We start from the raw sequence: 17152 nt of genomic DNA, 5'->3' as shown, positions 1-17152 counted from the left end.
CACCTGTAGAGTAATTGTTTCCTTATTTTCAGTGTCCTCATCCTGTGTTAGAGTGTCGGTTATTATGTTGTCTTTCCCTTTTTCCCATATCAATCTTCTGTCTTTTTCTTCAGATTTTTCACATACTTTTACCGTGTATTCTGCATCCTCGTTTTCATATGCCTCCTCTTCAAATGCCACTGTTTCGATCATATCTTTTTCGCTTTCATTTGTTAGCTTTATTTCTTCTTCTCCTGAGCTCATCTCTTCTTTTGAGGAATCCCAGTTTTCTTTTGCTTTTGATACTCTCAATTTTTCTTCTTCTGGGCTCAACTCTTCTTTTGAGGAGCCACAGGTTTCATTTTCTTTTGTCTTTTTCTGACTTTTTCTCCCTTTTCTTCTTTGTCCTTGCTTCGTTGCCAAATTCATTTCCACTGTTTGTTCTTTACCTGATTCGTCCGTATTTTGTTTCTCCTGTTCCTTGTCCTGTTCTTCTTCTTTTTCTTCTGTTAGATTCATCGTATTATTTTTAAAATCTATCACTACATGTTTTTCTGCCAATTCGTCAACTCCTACTATCATGTCATGTGACATGTTTGGCATTATTACACATTGTAGTGCATACATCTTCTTACCCAGTCGTACCATTACTCGTATGCCTTCATTTATAGTTGCCAATGTCCGTTTGTTTGCGCCCACTAAATTTACCCTAGGTATTTTGTAAATTAAATTTGTTAAGTTAACTTCTTCTATTAGTTTTCTGTTGACCAATGTTATTTCTGATCCAGTGTCTATCATAATTTTAATTGGTTTCTCGTTGATAAATCCATCCACAAATTTTAAATCAACTCCATTTTTCTTTTCGTTGTTTCTTGCCAATTTAATAAACTCCTTGGGGTTACAAAAGATTCCTGTTTGATTTTTGGTTTTTAGTGAGCGCCGTCGTGAAAAAACGCCGGTTGCTCATCGTTGTTTATATTTTCGTCATAATGTCTCTCTCCGTCATATTCATCTGTCTGGGTATTATTTACTTCTCTTCTATTTTCTCTTGGTCTGTCGGATCTGTTTCGGTTTTCTCGATATCCCTGTTCATTTTGTCTACCATTATTTCTGTTTTCTTGATTTGAGCGTGTGGTGTTTCTATTCTGGTATTCTCGATTTCTGTCCTCATTCCATTGCCTATTTCTTTGTTCATAATTTCCTCTTCCGTTGTCTCTATTTTCGTTTTCCCTTCTGGGATTTAATTCTCGTCTTGTATAGTCCCTCCTATTTTGATTTCTATCTCTGTAATCCTGTGTTTCTCGGAGCCTGTAATCTTCTCGCGACCTTCTTGATTTTCTTTCTCTTAGACGTGATTCTCTTATTTGTAGGAATTGGCATAAACTATCTATGTCTTTGTAGTTTTGCAATGTGATATGGTCTTCCAGCGTTTCTTCGAAATGTCTTGCAATCAGTTCGACTAATTGTTCCGATGAGTAATTATATTGTAGATGCTTTGCATTATTGTAAATTTGTAAAGCATATGTCCTTTCTGATACACCCATCCTATCATTGTATTTCCCATTTTGCAATTCCTTGTTAATTTCCAATTGTTGAACCTTTCCCCAGAAATAATTCAAAAATTTTTGTTCAAATTGTTGCCAATTGCCGAATTCTTCTTCTTTACTATCGAACCATAGGCTTGCTTCATATTTGAGATGGTTTCTGATAGTTTCTTTTGCTGTTTCGAAATTTCCGATGTGTTGTATTTTCTTTTTCAGGCTATTTATGAACGGCACTGGGTGTAATCTTCTTACATCCCCGCCAAACCTTATCTTCACGTCATCTGTGCTATGTATAACCATTTCTCTTCTTTCTCCGACATTTTGTTGAGTATTGATTTCCGCAATCTTTCTTTCCACTTCTTCTATGTCTGCTTGAATAGCGTTTTGCAACTTGTTTTCCAAACTTTCCATTTCTTTTTTCTGGCAATTCGTTATCTCCTTTATTTTATTTTGAATTTTCATTTCTTGTTCTTTCATCTCGTTTTTCATTGTTGTCAAACATCCTTTTACTTCCTTTTCATACTTTCCTATGCGTTCCTCCATTTTCTTGTTGTTCTCTTCTATTGCTTGTTTCATTTTTTGTTGTGTTTCATCCATTTTTTTATCCAATTTTTGTTGTGTTTCATCCATTTTTTGTTGTGTTTCATCCATTTTCTGATCCATTTTTTGTTGTGATTCATCCAGTTTCTGATCCATTTTTTGTTGTGATTCATCCAGTTTTTGTTCCATTCTTTGTGACAGGAGTTGCATCATTTGTAATATTTTATCTATTCCTGATAATTCTTGCTGTTCTGATGCCATGATTGTCGTGTCTAAAATGTCTTCTTGGTCTGAATTATTCTCTTGATTTGAATGTTCTTTTTGTTTTTTGTTGTCTTTGCTTTGGCTTCTTGTCACAGACATTTGTTTTCAAGAAGTACTGTCCCCGCCAAATATGAAATTTTACTAGTATGTTACCAAGACGACTTTTTCTCACCCAAATATTATAAATTGTCAATAAATATATCAAATGTAATATCGTAAAAATAAAATATTAAATCAGTTATGTAAAATTTGTACCTAAAGAGATCTAAAATTTTATGTTATCAAATGTAAGTATCTCACTTTTTACCACAGGCATATAACTTTTCAAATACCGGCTTTACTCTTTCTATCCTTCAAATTTGCCACTAGAAATACTTTACAATGCCCTCCACGTTGGACGACAGTTGTTGTGATCTTGATTATTGATATGAGATAATATTTTTATATGTCATTTAATTTAATCAATGCATTAATAATAATCTAATTAATTTACCAGATCACATATCAATATGTTTTCAATCTCAGGGCTTTTTATAAAATTAATTACTTACATACGTGGCTTCTAAGTATTTCTTAATGGTTCCTAATCGGGATAGGAAAGAAAAGAGTAAAATAATAACACATATGGGTTACAATTGTAATCAAAATGTTGTTTATTTTATTTAAATGGCAATCACTGCTTAATATTTGCTATATCTTATTTTTCTTAAACATAACATTTACACATGGGAATCTTATTTCCTTTGGTTTCCAATTGAAAGTTTTTATTAACATTTAACTATTATGATTTATTAGCAACAATTCTATTTAAGTTTGATGAAGCTTTTCTGATATTATTAATTATGTTTCTTCAATTTTAAATGTGGTATTTACTACGAAAAAACCCATACATTCATGTCCAAACAAATGAGACTGACCTTTTTCTGGTGCACTGAGAATGTCTTCACACAAGACCCGTTTCCTGCTATCCTTGGCTGCAATCCAAACCTCGTCCTGGCTTCCAGTAATGTTCTCCTCTGAAACTAGCTCGTATAGCTCTCGTTTCCTGCTTCTGTCGTGATGCTGTGTTCTACCTTTTTCGAAACTGCAATCAGCTACCGGGAACTCTTGGCTCAAGGAGGTTCTTTTACTCTCAACCTGGCCTACCTCTCGTTCTACGATAGATACTCCACACTCACGGAACTACACAGGCTTTCTCACTCTCCGTACACTACCGTCTACTACTCGACTTCACTTCTCGACAGCTCAAAACATTCTGATCTCTATTTGTCATTCATTCCCCTACTTTCTAAATATCCCTTCCAGATTCACAAATCAAACTTCCACCACCAACTCTCATTCGCAGTATTCCTCAAAACCAATTTTTAAACTTTCTAAATATGCTTAATGGATTTCAAAGAAAATAGTTAATTCCCATTCTAAAATTACTTTCTACTATATACAAATTTTTAATGACCTATTCTCTATTTCCACTTAGTCTTATTTAGCATCGGCTAATGATCGATCCTTCCGCGAACAACGATAATGACCTATTAACGATTTCACTTGAGTCTTATTTAATCACTTCTTAAAATTAAATATAACAATTTGTTGTATACAGGTTGTTCTAAATTTATATGCCCGTGGTTGAGAAAATTGAAAATATTTTATATTAAATTGAATTTTGTCTATAATTATCAAATTTTAATTTTCATATCAAATAGAAATATAACAATATATATATATATATATATATATATATATATATATATATATATTTTTTTTTTTTTTTATTTTTTCAAACCACATTAACAAATTATGCCTATTATATTACGTTTACAACTTGTATTTACATAATTTAACATGTTTATAAATGAGATGAAGAATTTCCATATCATTTGTAAATATTAAAGTATTAAGGTTTATTGGGAAAAAACATTTTAAATCTTTTAATTCCTTATAAAAGTCGTTTATGTTATTTATGTTTAAATGACATTCTAATATGACATGTGTTAGATCTCCGATTTTGCCACAAGTACAATTGGGAGTATCTGACAAGCCGATTCTATGCATGTAATATGGCGTAAGAGCATGATTGGCTCTCAGCCAATCATTGTTACATTCATCGGTAAACAAAACATTCTGTAAAAAATGTTCATCTTGATGTGACATTTCCATTGCATTTTGACATAATTCTAAACGTCGATATTGATCTCCAGGGAATTGTTCGTTGGATTTATGTAATTTGTAGGGACGGTATCCATGTTTTTTCAAAATTTTACCTACTGTAAATCTTGAAAGTCCAAACTGTTCTCTGAGAAAAGATGTTGATTGATTGGGTAGGATTTTGCTCAATACTTAGTTCTAAATCTGGGTTTACCTCTCGTCGTCTATGAACTCCTCTTGGAGTGAAAACTCCTTAAATTTGTATATCAATCACTGTATGTAAACTTATTAATCTTGTTTCTCTTTATTAGGTCGGAAAAGAGCCCGATAAGAAATTGGTATACAACGACGGCTGCTACACGCTCATCTACGAATGGTTGAAGGATAGCTGTTGCATCATTCTCATCGTCGGAGGAGTCATCCTGGGCGTCCAAGTAATCGGCCTCATTCTAGGTTTAATCATAGCGTGCTCGATGAACAGATCTCATCGCTATAAAGCTTAAGTCTCCAATATGAACAGAGCTTTGTCCGGGTGATTTTCAAAGATGGCTGTACGGTTAATCAAAGGTTGAGAATTTATTAGACATGTCGTTTAATTGGCCTAAAACGTACTGGTGCTTCATGGAAAGGCACGATTACTTTCTTACTGGTAGTTTATTTAGAGATCAAGTGATCTTAGAGTAAATTAGCGTTTTAATAATTATAAATTTGTTAGAATAATCGTACAAAAATCGTAAAAAAATTATTTTTAATGTGGCCAATGTATCTATGGTTAGTACAGTGTAAATACAGTTGCACGTCATTATCTACGTCAGAGATCTAAATTGACAGTGTTGCCAAATTACAAAAAAATCCTGTCAAAAGTCATTTTAAATCAAATATATCACATAATTATTGCAGAAGTGGATTATTCAACAACAAAAATTAATATTCAATGTAAATAAATTAAAAAATTACAAACAGAAAACCAGTATTAAGTAATAATCTTACGTCAAAGCAATAAATATAAACAAACAAATAGTTATAGTAATTAATACAGACAAATCTGAAGTGTCAACACCGTAACTGTCAAATAAATGTTACCAATTTATGTCAAAGTCTCACCTTCGTTCGATTGCAGTTAAAGTGTGATCCGAACAAGTGTGCTTTATAAAAATGCTTTATATTCCACATATTTTAAATGAAAATGAAAGTTATGGTTATATTTTTTTACATATGTTTACATTAATAGAAATCTGCAAATATTATTTCTACGCCTATATAATAAAATGTCTAATTACTAAGGAAGTAAAAATCTTCTCTTGTAGGTAGATGGTATATAATTTATTAAATTTTTTTCTAAAAAAGATCCAAGTTGGACTTAAAGTGGCTACATCACAAGTACAAAAAAAAAACGTTTTCGCACTAATCAGTCCATCATCAGGTTAAAAACCTAAAATAAGTAAACCACTGTATAAAAAGGCAAAGTTGAAATTTTGTCTGTTAAAAAGTTAGGAAAAAATTAAAACATGTGGTTACTTACTTCAGATCCAAAGTAGTTGGAACTAGCTACATAGGTAGGTCGAATGACCTTACCAGTATAAAAATTACGCCATTTCGGCTACATCGATGGTGACAATAAGTCGATGTTATAAGAATACAATGTAATTAGACTATAATGGAGTCTTCATCTTGGCTTCAAACTGACAGACTGAAATTTGACGTTGAAAGAATATTGCCAAGACCTTCTAGATAGGGAATTTTATGTGTATACAGTTATTTTATATTTAAAGATGCAAAAAATTCCAAATGAATGAATTTAATTAACTATTAAATAAATAAATGAAAACGAAACCGTTTAAATTAAAAATAACAGAATTATTTATGATAATTCTATGACTATTGGAAGCAAAAATTTTGCCTACAAGGTAATGACGTCATTTGTTCGAAAAGAAGAAAAGAATAAAGAAAAACTGAAGAAAATTAAAATAAAATTTATTAAATGATGAATATAAGGTACAAGTATTAATGCTTAAATATGGAGTTTGACAGTTATGATATACAATTTCAGTTAATTTAAAAAACAGATAGAGTAGAATTAAGTTTTTCTCTATCTGTTTTTTAAATTAACCTAAATTGCATATCATAACAGTCAAACTCCATATTTAAGCATTAATACTTTTACCTAATATTTATCATTTAATAAATTTTCTTTTAATTTTCTTCAGTTTTTCCTTATTCTTTTCTTCTTTTCGAACAAATGACGTCATTACCTTGTAGGCAAAATTTTCGCTTCCAATAGTCATAGAATTATCATAAATAATTCTATGTTATTTTTAATTTAAACGGTTTCGTTCTCATTCATTTATTTAATAGTTAATTAAATTCAATCATTTGGATTTTTTGCATCTTTATAATACAAAATAACTGTGTACACATAAAATTCCCTATCTAGAAGGTCTTGTCAATATTCTTTCAATGTCAAATTTCAGTCTGTCACTTTGAAGCCAAGATGAAGACTCCATTATAGTCTAATTACATTGTATTCTTATAACATCGACTTATTGTCGCCATCGATGTACCCGAAAGGGCGTAATTTTTATACTGGTAAGGTCATTCGACCTACCTATGTATCTAGTTCCAACTACTTTGGATCTGAAGTAAGTAACCACATGTTTTAATTTTTTCCTAACTTTTTAACAGTCAAAATTTCAACTTTGCCTTTTTATACAGTGGTTTACTTATTTTAGGTTTTTAATCTGATGATGGACTGATTAGTCCGAAAACGTTTGTTTTGTACTAGTGATGTACTCACTTTAAGTCCAACTTGGATCCTTTTTAGAAAAAATTTTAAATAAATTATATACCATCTACAAGGGAAGATTTTTTACTTCTTTAGTAATTTTTTATTATGGTATACAGCCAATGAGAGAAATTCTTTCCTTTTTAAAATGTATAATGGTTGTAAGTCCAATGTACTTGGCTAAACGATTCTAAGAAGGAACAGACCTACAGCTTAAATATTTTGTGTTGGTATCGGCTTATCGTATCGACTTAAATATCGTGTGACGTCTCTTGCTATGACGCGGATGACGTGCAACGCTATTTATACTGTACGAACCATAAGTGCTCCTCCGTTACATGCTGGTAGTCAACGTGTTAATACAGTATATTCATCTAGATATATCGGCCACGATCTTAAAAAACGTTTAAATTCAAGAAATCTCTGTTTGTGTTACCTTCTATAGCATACATTAATAAAGTAATAAAATTTCTCGATGTTATGCTCAAATGTCCGCCAACTTGAGAACCGACTGAAAAATCAGTGACAATCTTCCAAATATAGCCAGTCTTTGAAAATCTGCCGAACAGACTTGCAATGTTTTAGTTTTAATTTTAAGATTATACATACGTACAAATGGTCTTTGAGTGTAGATAGTTTGCTGCAAAGAAGTACACATTTATTGTCAAAATTTCATAGACCAACGAAAAAGTGATGAAAAAAACGAGTTTTTACAAATTTTAGGTCCTCTGTGGACTAGAGAAATTCGAATTTAATGATTATATTGATTTTATTAATTACGTATGTAAATGATTTTAATTATCTATTTTTTAAACTGTAAATAAGATTCAATTTATGTAGGAAAAATACGTAGACTTATTTAAAACTTTACAGAATGATCTGTAATATTAGTTGCCTATATTAGTTTCATTAGGCTTTTAAAATGATTCAAAACCGTGATCTGTGTTATTGGTTGTCTACATTTAGGGGATTTGTCGTTTAATAATAAAAGAAAATGGTAAAAAAACCAGTAATGACGACATAGGTTTATTCATTTTTCATTGTTACTTACTTCGTTGAAACAATTCTTACAACATATCTTCCCTTCAAACTGCCTACTACTTCTATGCACAAAATTATCTACACTTTCAGAACCTCCTCTATTATTTGTCTAAAATGTTTACATAAAAATCATATATTCTATGAGACATTTTACTCTCTAAAGATGTAAATAGACAAGAATCTCTATTTAGATATATTTCTTTGATGTTGTGCCATATTTATGTGATATACAGGCGGTTCAAAAACAGAAACGGTCCCAGTAGATTTATACCGAATGCGTTTTTGAGCCGCCCTGTATGTTATTCGCTTAGTATAACGGCGTTCAGTGTTTACTGTATTCTATTGTAGGTGTTAAGAGATATATGTACTTGGAAAGTGTTATAAAAGGCTTACCAGAATCCCACCAATATGATTGCTTATATAAAAAAAATATACGTAGAAAACATACCTAATAATTCTATGCACATTAGTCTTTCAAGAATTCCCAATTTGTTCAAAGTTTCACTAAGTTTGTAATGGTTTTGCCATGTAACGGCGATTTAAAATCCACAAAAAGCCATCATACACTCCTGGTCAAAAGAATCCGGCACTTACATTTTATGTTTTTTGAAGTTATACTTCTTTAGGCGCGATTGAGAGTGAATTTTTATTATCCTGGGCGCATGCGCACACAGACAGTATGTTGTTAGTTGCTAAATCATTCAAGTTATGTATGTATCAGCGCAAATAAGGTTTGGAAAGAATATGTTAGTGTTTTTAGCAAATATATTTATTAAAATTTGTGTGTCTTTGGATTTGCCTTCCTCGGGAGTAAGATAATAAGTATTCACTTGATCTATTTGTCACCGTGATTTGTAATTACGTCCGAGAACTCGTGTAAACAAAGCCCTGATGGGTTATTGGTAGAGCATTCGACTACAGATCGCGGAAGTCCCGGGTTCAAATCTTAATACGGACGTTTCTTTTTGAAGTTATACTTCTTTACGATCAAGAGAGAAATTTTATAAATGCCGGGCGCATGCGCACACAGACAGTATGTAGTTCGTTGCTAATCTTTCAAGATATGTATGTATCAGCGCTGTCAGCGTAAATAAGTCATTAAAAGGATATATTAGTGTTTTTAGTCAATGTATTATAACTTTTGTGTCTTTGGATAAACTAGCTACAACAGAAAGAGCTATGGAAAGAACAATGTTAGGTATACGACTGTCAGATAAAAAGAGGAGCGACTGGGTAAGATCAAAAACAAAAGTCGAGGACATAACAACAAAAGTTGCCAAACTTAAATGGAGCTTTGCAGGCCACACTGTTAGACAAAAAGACCAACGTTGGAATGCCACGATACAACATTGGAGACCTTACCAAAGTAAACGACCGAGAGGAAGACCACAGATGAGATGGGTTGATGATATTAAAAGAGTAGCCGGAACGAATTGGAAATATGTTGCTCAGGATAGAGACCGATGGAAGGAGTTGGGAGAGGCCTATGTCCAAACGTGGACGATAGAAGGCTAAGAGGAAGAAGAAGAAGTCTTTGGATTTGTCTTCCTTGGGAATAAGATATTTTATAATAATAGTAAGTATATTTAAAGTATTTTTGTAAACTTCACTTGGTCTATTAAATTTGTCTATGAGTATGTATGAGAAATCTTGTAAGCTGTCGAAGCAAAGGGAATATAGCTCAGTGGTAGAGCGTGTGACCGGAGATCTAGAGGTTCTGGGTTCAAATCCCGGATGATTCATATTCTTTCTTTTTTTAATTTTTGGTATCGTTTTAATAAAACAATTTTAAAAGTTAGTTTAGAAAGAAAGTTAGTTTAATATTTACATAAAATACAAATAACCTGTTACGTACATTTATTTCTTTGAAATTATGTAATAGAAGTATAAGTTCTTACGTGCGTACAAAGTACACACACCTTTTTTTTCAAACACGTAGAGTCTTTTCGTTTGTCTCTGTTATCGTCCACGTTTTGCTTCCATACATCAATACGGGTCGTATGATTTGTATCGTACATCTTGTTAGTTGTTTCGATTTTATAAGATTTTGAAATGCATAAATATATCTGTTGCCGGCTTGTATCCTATTGTTTATTTCTTGTGATCCGTTATTGTCTTCAGTTATTGTTGTTCTAAGATACTTAAATTCTCTAACGCGCTCAAAGTTAAAGTCATCGATGGTTATATTCTGACCGATCCTGTCTGTGCTTTGGTTCAAAAACACCATTACACAATATAAAAATGATTACCTGATTGGTGGGATTAAAAATCCAAAATTTTATAACACTTTCCACTTTATAATATTGTTGATACGTACCAAATATAAACTAACGCACTGGGAAAAAATTTAATTATCTATATATTTTTTTTACTAACTTTTAATGTTAAGATCTGAACGATAATTTAAGAATCAGCCATGACATTATTTGAACTGATATTTTTCTTAAGCTTATCATTTCACTGCCCAACTTTTTGTACTAAACATTCCATCCTCCATTTTTGCAACTATTTCTGGAGCCAGCCGTTAAGAATAAGGCCAGAAAGGACAGGCTTATAACGGTGGACAAAATTTTAAACAGTTAATGGACAATTTATATAACGAGGGTGTAACGCACAGTTCTGAACTATAACATTTGTGAATAACTGGAATACTTGACCTTTGCAAGTGATATTTTACGGGGTAAGTAGGAAGTTTATGTGAATCCCGTAAAATCATTTTTGGATCGTGTTATGTACAATATTTTTTCTGCGGACATTTATTATGTTACAAAGAATCTGAACGGATACATTACTTATGAACTTTTTATTATAAATCACATATAAAATAACAATTGCTCTCATGAAAAAATACTTTCTTCTTCTTCTTGATGTGGTGTGCCGAGCGTTGGCTATTGTAATTTTGTTGAAATGTTGAAATTCTTCGTTTGCTTGCAATTAACACAATGTCATCCGCGTATCTCAAATTATTAATATTGATGCCATTCATTTTGATACCACATTGAACATTATCCACTGCTTTATTGAAAACATACTCAGAATAGATGTTAACTATTAGTGGGTATTAAATTACTTATCAATATTAAGTACCCGATTATAACAATTACTTATATTGATATTATTAGGGATATTAACAGAAGTAACAGTATTGAAATTAGTATTATTAGACGTATGAGTATTTGTACTACTTTTCGAAATATTAATTTCGTTACCACCCTTTTCAATCTGTGATGCTACGTGAATTTTGTTTTTTAAAAAATCTTCTACACTTCTTATAAGTATAGTATCTTTCTCATTTACGATAATATCAACAAGTTTGAAACTGATTTGAAAAGGAATAGAGCAAACACTTCTACTTTTATACAGAAAATCTCTAAAAGCAATTAAAAACACAATAGAAGTTTTACAGCGACAGAAATAAATCAAAATAAATAACAAACTTAATATGAGCTTACAATAAATAGCAAAAACAGCAAATACAATGAAACATTGGGCAAATCCCTCTAAAAAGTGATATAACACTCTTAAGCGTAAAATTACGACCCATAAAAGCTTTTGGATGAGATTGTTGAAACATATTTTATTGTTTAAAAAAGCAATACAAATATGTTTTCGATAAATCTCTTGAATATGGTATACAGGGAATTATTCTAGGGATAAATACTCCCCTAGTGCAGTTTTAAACTATACCACTTTGGTTTAATGATAATTTTTGCACTAGCGAACAGAATAAACTAGAGATGCAGCAAATTCTTACCCATTTATTAATGTCTGCTTAATTTCAATTGTACATAACCTCACATAACCTAACTTTCTAATGTTTGTTGCTCGTTTTTTACTCAGTAGCGTGAATTTTTCTAGTAGCATCACAAAATTACATTAACTGATTAAAATTGTCCACGAAATCGATGTTTTTATCTTAATTATACTAAAAAATTAGTAACATAATGACTCAGTACCCGTCCCGAGTAGTGTTTCCGCAGTTTCCATATTCTTTAGTGCTACACTTAGATCTAGATCAGCCAGCTAGTGTATAGAAGAAGAATAGTAACTGATGTTTAAGAGATATGTTGTAGTATGCGTACGGCAGTAAAAAGGCTTATTTTCGATGTACCTAATCAGATTTTAAGACTGTTTTCTAGATGTGCCAATTTATCGTGACAAAATATGTTTAAGTCATATCAAAATGAAAGTTTTATTACTGTTTTACACCGTTGATTTTGACCAATTTGCCAAAATTGTTTAATGTAATTTATTGTTTCTACTGATATGAAACGAAACCTAACACGTCTGTCAGTAAGTCTCGGGCCTAAAGTAATCTCCTTTGTGGCGATACAATCATTCCAAAGCTTTTCTAATTTTTCGATGCTGCCCTTGTAAAACTATTTATATTTGTCTTCAAAATAGGCTTCAGTTTCGACGATTACGTCCTCAGAAAAAAAGGTTGGTCCCGCTTGGGACCAAATCTGGACTACACGGCGGATGCGACAGCAATTCAAAGCTCAATTCGTGCATTTTTGCCATCGTTTTCGTTGACTTGTGACACGGTGTATTGTCTTTGCGACACAACAATTTTTTCTTCACCAAATGAGGCCTTTTCTTTGCGATTTCAATATAGTAGGCGCTGTTGACGTTTCAAATAGTCAATGAAAATAATTCCTTGCGGATCCCAAAATACAGAGACCTTCCAGGCGGTTTGTTGCATCTTTGGGCGCTTTGGACAGCTTTCTCCGGGTGGTCTCTATTCAGATAACTGCCGGTTTGTTTCCGGAGTGAAGTGGTCGATCCAAGTTTCATCCATTGTGACATACCGATGCAAAAACTCATGACATGTTCCGTTTAAACATGTCCGAACAGTACCGACATTCAACAATTTGTTTCTTTATCATAGACAAATGTTTATGTTTAATAGTCAAAATGCCTTTGATAACTTTAAAGTGTCAGCTATCTCTCGCAACCTCACTTTGCGGGTTTCCATAATAATTTAAGATATTTTTCGATGTTTTCGAAAATACTGCATCAGTTGACCTTCCGGAGCGCTCAGCATCATTGGAGTCGGTACGACCACGTTTGAATTCAGAAAACCATCGTTTAATGGCTGTAATCGATGGAGCAGAGTCCCGGTATCACTTTTTGAGCCATTGCTCAGTGTGGAGAGTATTATTCCCCATCAAATAACACAAAAGTAGCGTTACTTCAAGCAGCGTAAACTGTAACTCGGTAAATAATCTTCTTCTTCTTCAGTTTATTGGCCTCCACCTACTTGGGTATTTGGCCAGCTCATCGTCTCGGAATAAGGGAAAAATCCTTTATTCACTTACAATTTGGAGTTAGTACATAATCCGAATGACATGAACATTTTGGCAGTACGCTTATGAAGGTTATGGCTACGGAAATGTCAAATGGAAAATTCATTAGAGCCGCCATCTCACGGTTAGACCCGGGACTTATTGACGACGCATTATATCTAAGCCAATTCGTGAGCTCAAGCGAGGGTGCTGCCGATTATTTGGAACTAGAGGATTTGGGATGAAAATATAAATGTATCAACGTCGTTTGAAAGCTTGTCGGATGTGTTCATTTAATGAATAATTTATTTATATTAATTAATTACATCAATAACAATATTAATTATAACAAAATACGTTATCCCAATTACATCGGCCATTTTCATGCAACCGCACACCTATAGTCGATTGAGTTCGCGAATACATCCTATGAATATTGACTTAGAGGCATCTGAAGGCAGGCCCGCACAGCAGTCTCTGATTGGCTATAAAATTGCTAGAAATCAACTGTGTACAACATGCAACCGACATCTGTCTTTTTTATGTTTTGTGCACAATTTCTTGTAGATTTAGGGGCAAAAGTGTACATAAGCATTGTAGTTAAACGAACGAAAATAAAAAATCAAAAAAAGAACGAAAGCAGGTATTAAAATTGTGAAGATTGTATTTTTGCAGGAATCTGTTCAAAATTGAAGTATGAATTTATTTTTATACAATATTCAGTATGTTAGAAAAAGATTTCGAAATGAAAGAATGTCTATTGACGTTTATGTTGTTTTTTTCGCTGTTTGGCAGTTAAACTATCTTTTAAGGCAGTTGTAAATTTATATGTTCTCAAATACAACATGTATTTTTTTCTTTATATGTACGAGGGTAATTCCTATGCCTCCAAAAAAGGGTGCGACGTGCTGGTAGAAAGTTGGCAACACTGCCTTACATATTTACTCCACCACCTTTACCTCACTGCATTGCTCAGTGTCGGCTTAGCAGTCTTCGAAGATGGAGGTCCCGGCTGCTGTTACCTCCAATGTTGTGAAATTCATGCTGTGATAGGTTTTTAAATGCAAAATGTAGTTTATATATATAGTGGCTAAAACACCCCCGTGGGGGTAGCGCCGCCTTTACAGGCTCTCTAGATCCATGTTTTCGAGGTGGATCATAATGGAGTTTACCTACTGATATTCATCATAGTAGTTTATCGAAGTTTATGGGTAGAAGTGCATATCTGTTCAACATGTTTGAAAATGGTCTGAAATTCATCTTGAATTTCCGTTCGGCCTTTACTGAATTCTCCACATCATTTGCGAACATGTTTAACAAATACGCACTTTTACTCATAAACTTCGATTAACTGACGATGAATGTCAATAGGTGAAATCCATTTTGCATTTAAAAAACGTATCACAGCATACATTTCACATTGGCGGTAACAGCGAACGGGACCTCCATCTTCGAAGGCTACTAGACCGACACTGAGCAATCCCTCGAGGCGAAAGTGGTGGGGGTAAGACAGGCTGAGTTGATGCGTAAGGCAGTGTTGCCAGATTTCTTCCAGCACGTCGCATTCTTTCTCAGCGGCGTAGGCAATCTTATTTTACCGATGACGTATGTCATCGTACATAATGTTTGTCTAATATGAAAATTCGTTTATATATTTTATAAACTTATATATTTCTACTTCCTATCGATTCCTCTCGTGAGGTTGAACAAGGAAAGAGTTCGTACCGTGTTTGTTTTAGATTAACAAATGTCTTAAATGCCAACAGGTTGTAGCATATTATATATTTTTATTTTAAGTTGTATTTTGCTAATGAATCTCTTTGAAGTTTTGTTTAATATAAATTAACACATTTATTTTTTATGTATCGTTTAATGAATAAAAATCGGTAAATAATTTTTGTAGTTTTATTGCGCCGTGATTCCTTTTTTCTGCCACAATCAAGCTGAAAATGAATTTAAAAGAATTAAATGTAGTGGCGATTGCCTAGATTGTGGCGTGTTTCGTTCTTATAGTTAAAGCGTTGATTGATAAATATAGGGGTTAAAATTAATTTTCTGTGATGCAGTCTTATTATGACTAATTTTCTGGTAATAATTTAAGACGAAAGGTTTTGGATGATTCTTTATTAAAGAAAATCACCCAAAGCTAGTAAAAGTGTATTCGCTCCATTCATGACTGATGCGACACCACGGTTATTAGACTTTATTACGGTTGTCTTGTCCGACGGTGGTGGGAAGACTTATATTTTTGACTTTACGTCACAAGAGTTTACATTCCCATATTTTTAAATGATTTTCGATCATTGAATGTGTGTTATTGTGTATATATGTGTATTATTTGTGTTATTATGAAATAATTAGACAAATAGTACACATTTTATCTTATACCGGGTGGTGAATCGTAAAAAGGGCCATAGGAAACTCAATGTAAAATTCTGAATTGTTGAACTCCTGCTTCCCTAATTATTTTACATCAAAAGTCATGAGAGAATACTTGTAGAGAATTAAAATCTGTATTAGAATCAAAAGTTAAAATTGTTCTACGATTTAAATGCATTCCAAAATTTTAAAAAATATGATACATTTGCCACAATAGGTATGCGTGTAAAAGTAAGGCCACACGTTACTATTTAACTGACAGTGCTCACACCATTGACTGAATAAAAAAATCTTTATTATTAATCCTTTCTCCGCAACTGAGGGTATCTTATCAACTGTATTATTTTTAAACAATAGATGATAAAATAAAAATATTGACAGTTCAAAAATGTGAACATTATTGCATTGTGTGTGGCCTAAGTTTGGGCTAAAAACGAAAATGTATTACATTTTTACAAAATTTTGGAATATGTTTAATTACGTAGACCAATTTTAACAGTTATTTCCAATACAGATTTCAATCCTCTACAAATAGTTTCTAATGTCTTTTGACGTACAATAATTATTAGGGAAGCTGGAATTCAACAGTTCAGAATTTTACATTGAGTTAATAAAAAATTTTGACGCATGTCAAAATTCTCAATGTGTTTTAATTGTATTCATTTTTTTCGAATCCTGAGAAAACTAATAAATATTTTTTAAAAATTTAAACTCAGAATGAAAGACTACATTATTACCGAGGGCTGAAAGTCCCTGAAAACTTCTATAACGTTTATTTTAAAAAGTTACAGGGCTGAAAATAAAAGAGAAGTGTGACATTTAATTTCAAATATTTCATTCAATAGAATCTGCTTGTTTATTCTAAGGGGCTTTCCGCCCTCGGTAATAATGTAATCTTGCATCCTGCGTTTAAATTTTTCTAAAATACTTGGTTTTCTCAGGATTCGAAAAAAATCATATTACGATTCAAATGACAGTAAACTCTCGTGACGTAATTTCACCCTTAATGTTCATTGGTTAGTCGATTTAGGCAACCGTAGTAATGTCTAAGAACCGTGACGCGACACCTAGCATCATAACCTGACATTTTTGGCATAACCCTATATTTATCAATCGACGGTTAAAGCATTATCACGTAAAAAACACTAACCGAACCTATATTTTTTAAGATCTGCCAAAAATACATCAGAAAA

At 32.5% G+C, this 17152-nt stretch overlaps 1 protein-coding gene across 2 annotated transcripts in view; it reads left to right on the top strand.

Annotated features, from left to right (window-relative positions):
- Positions 1–15475, top strand: part of LOC114330321 (CD63 antigen-like) — a 62767-nt gene extending 47292 nt beyond the window's left edge. The window contains exons 5-6 of one of the 2 annotated variants that reach the window (XR_007699552.1): positions 4784–9438; positions 9824–15475. Coding sequence is in view for 1 of the 2 variants with exons in the window: in XM_028279647.2 (XP_028135448.1) it covers positions 4784–4975 (192 nt within the window). In the remaining variant the exon portion in view is untranslated. Of the gene's footprint in view, positions 1–4783 lie in introns of both variants that reach the window. The other variant, XM_028279647.2, reaches the window with a different exon arrangement.
- Positions 15476–17152: the final 1677 nt, after the last annotated feature.

This window comes from Diabrotica virgifera, chromosome 7 (genome assembly GCF_917563875.1).
Source record: "Diabrotica virgifera virgifera chromosome 7, PGI_DIABVI_V3a".
Taxonomy (NCBI): Eukaryota; Metazoa; Arthropoda; class Insecta; order Coleoptera; family Chrysomelidae; genus Diabrotica; species Diabrotica virgifera.
The sequence above is the reverse complement of the archived record's forward strand: the minus strand, read 5'-3'. Positions and strand labels throughout refer to the sequence as shown.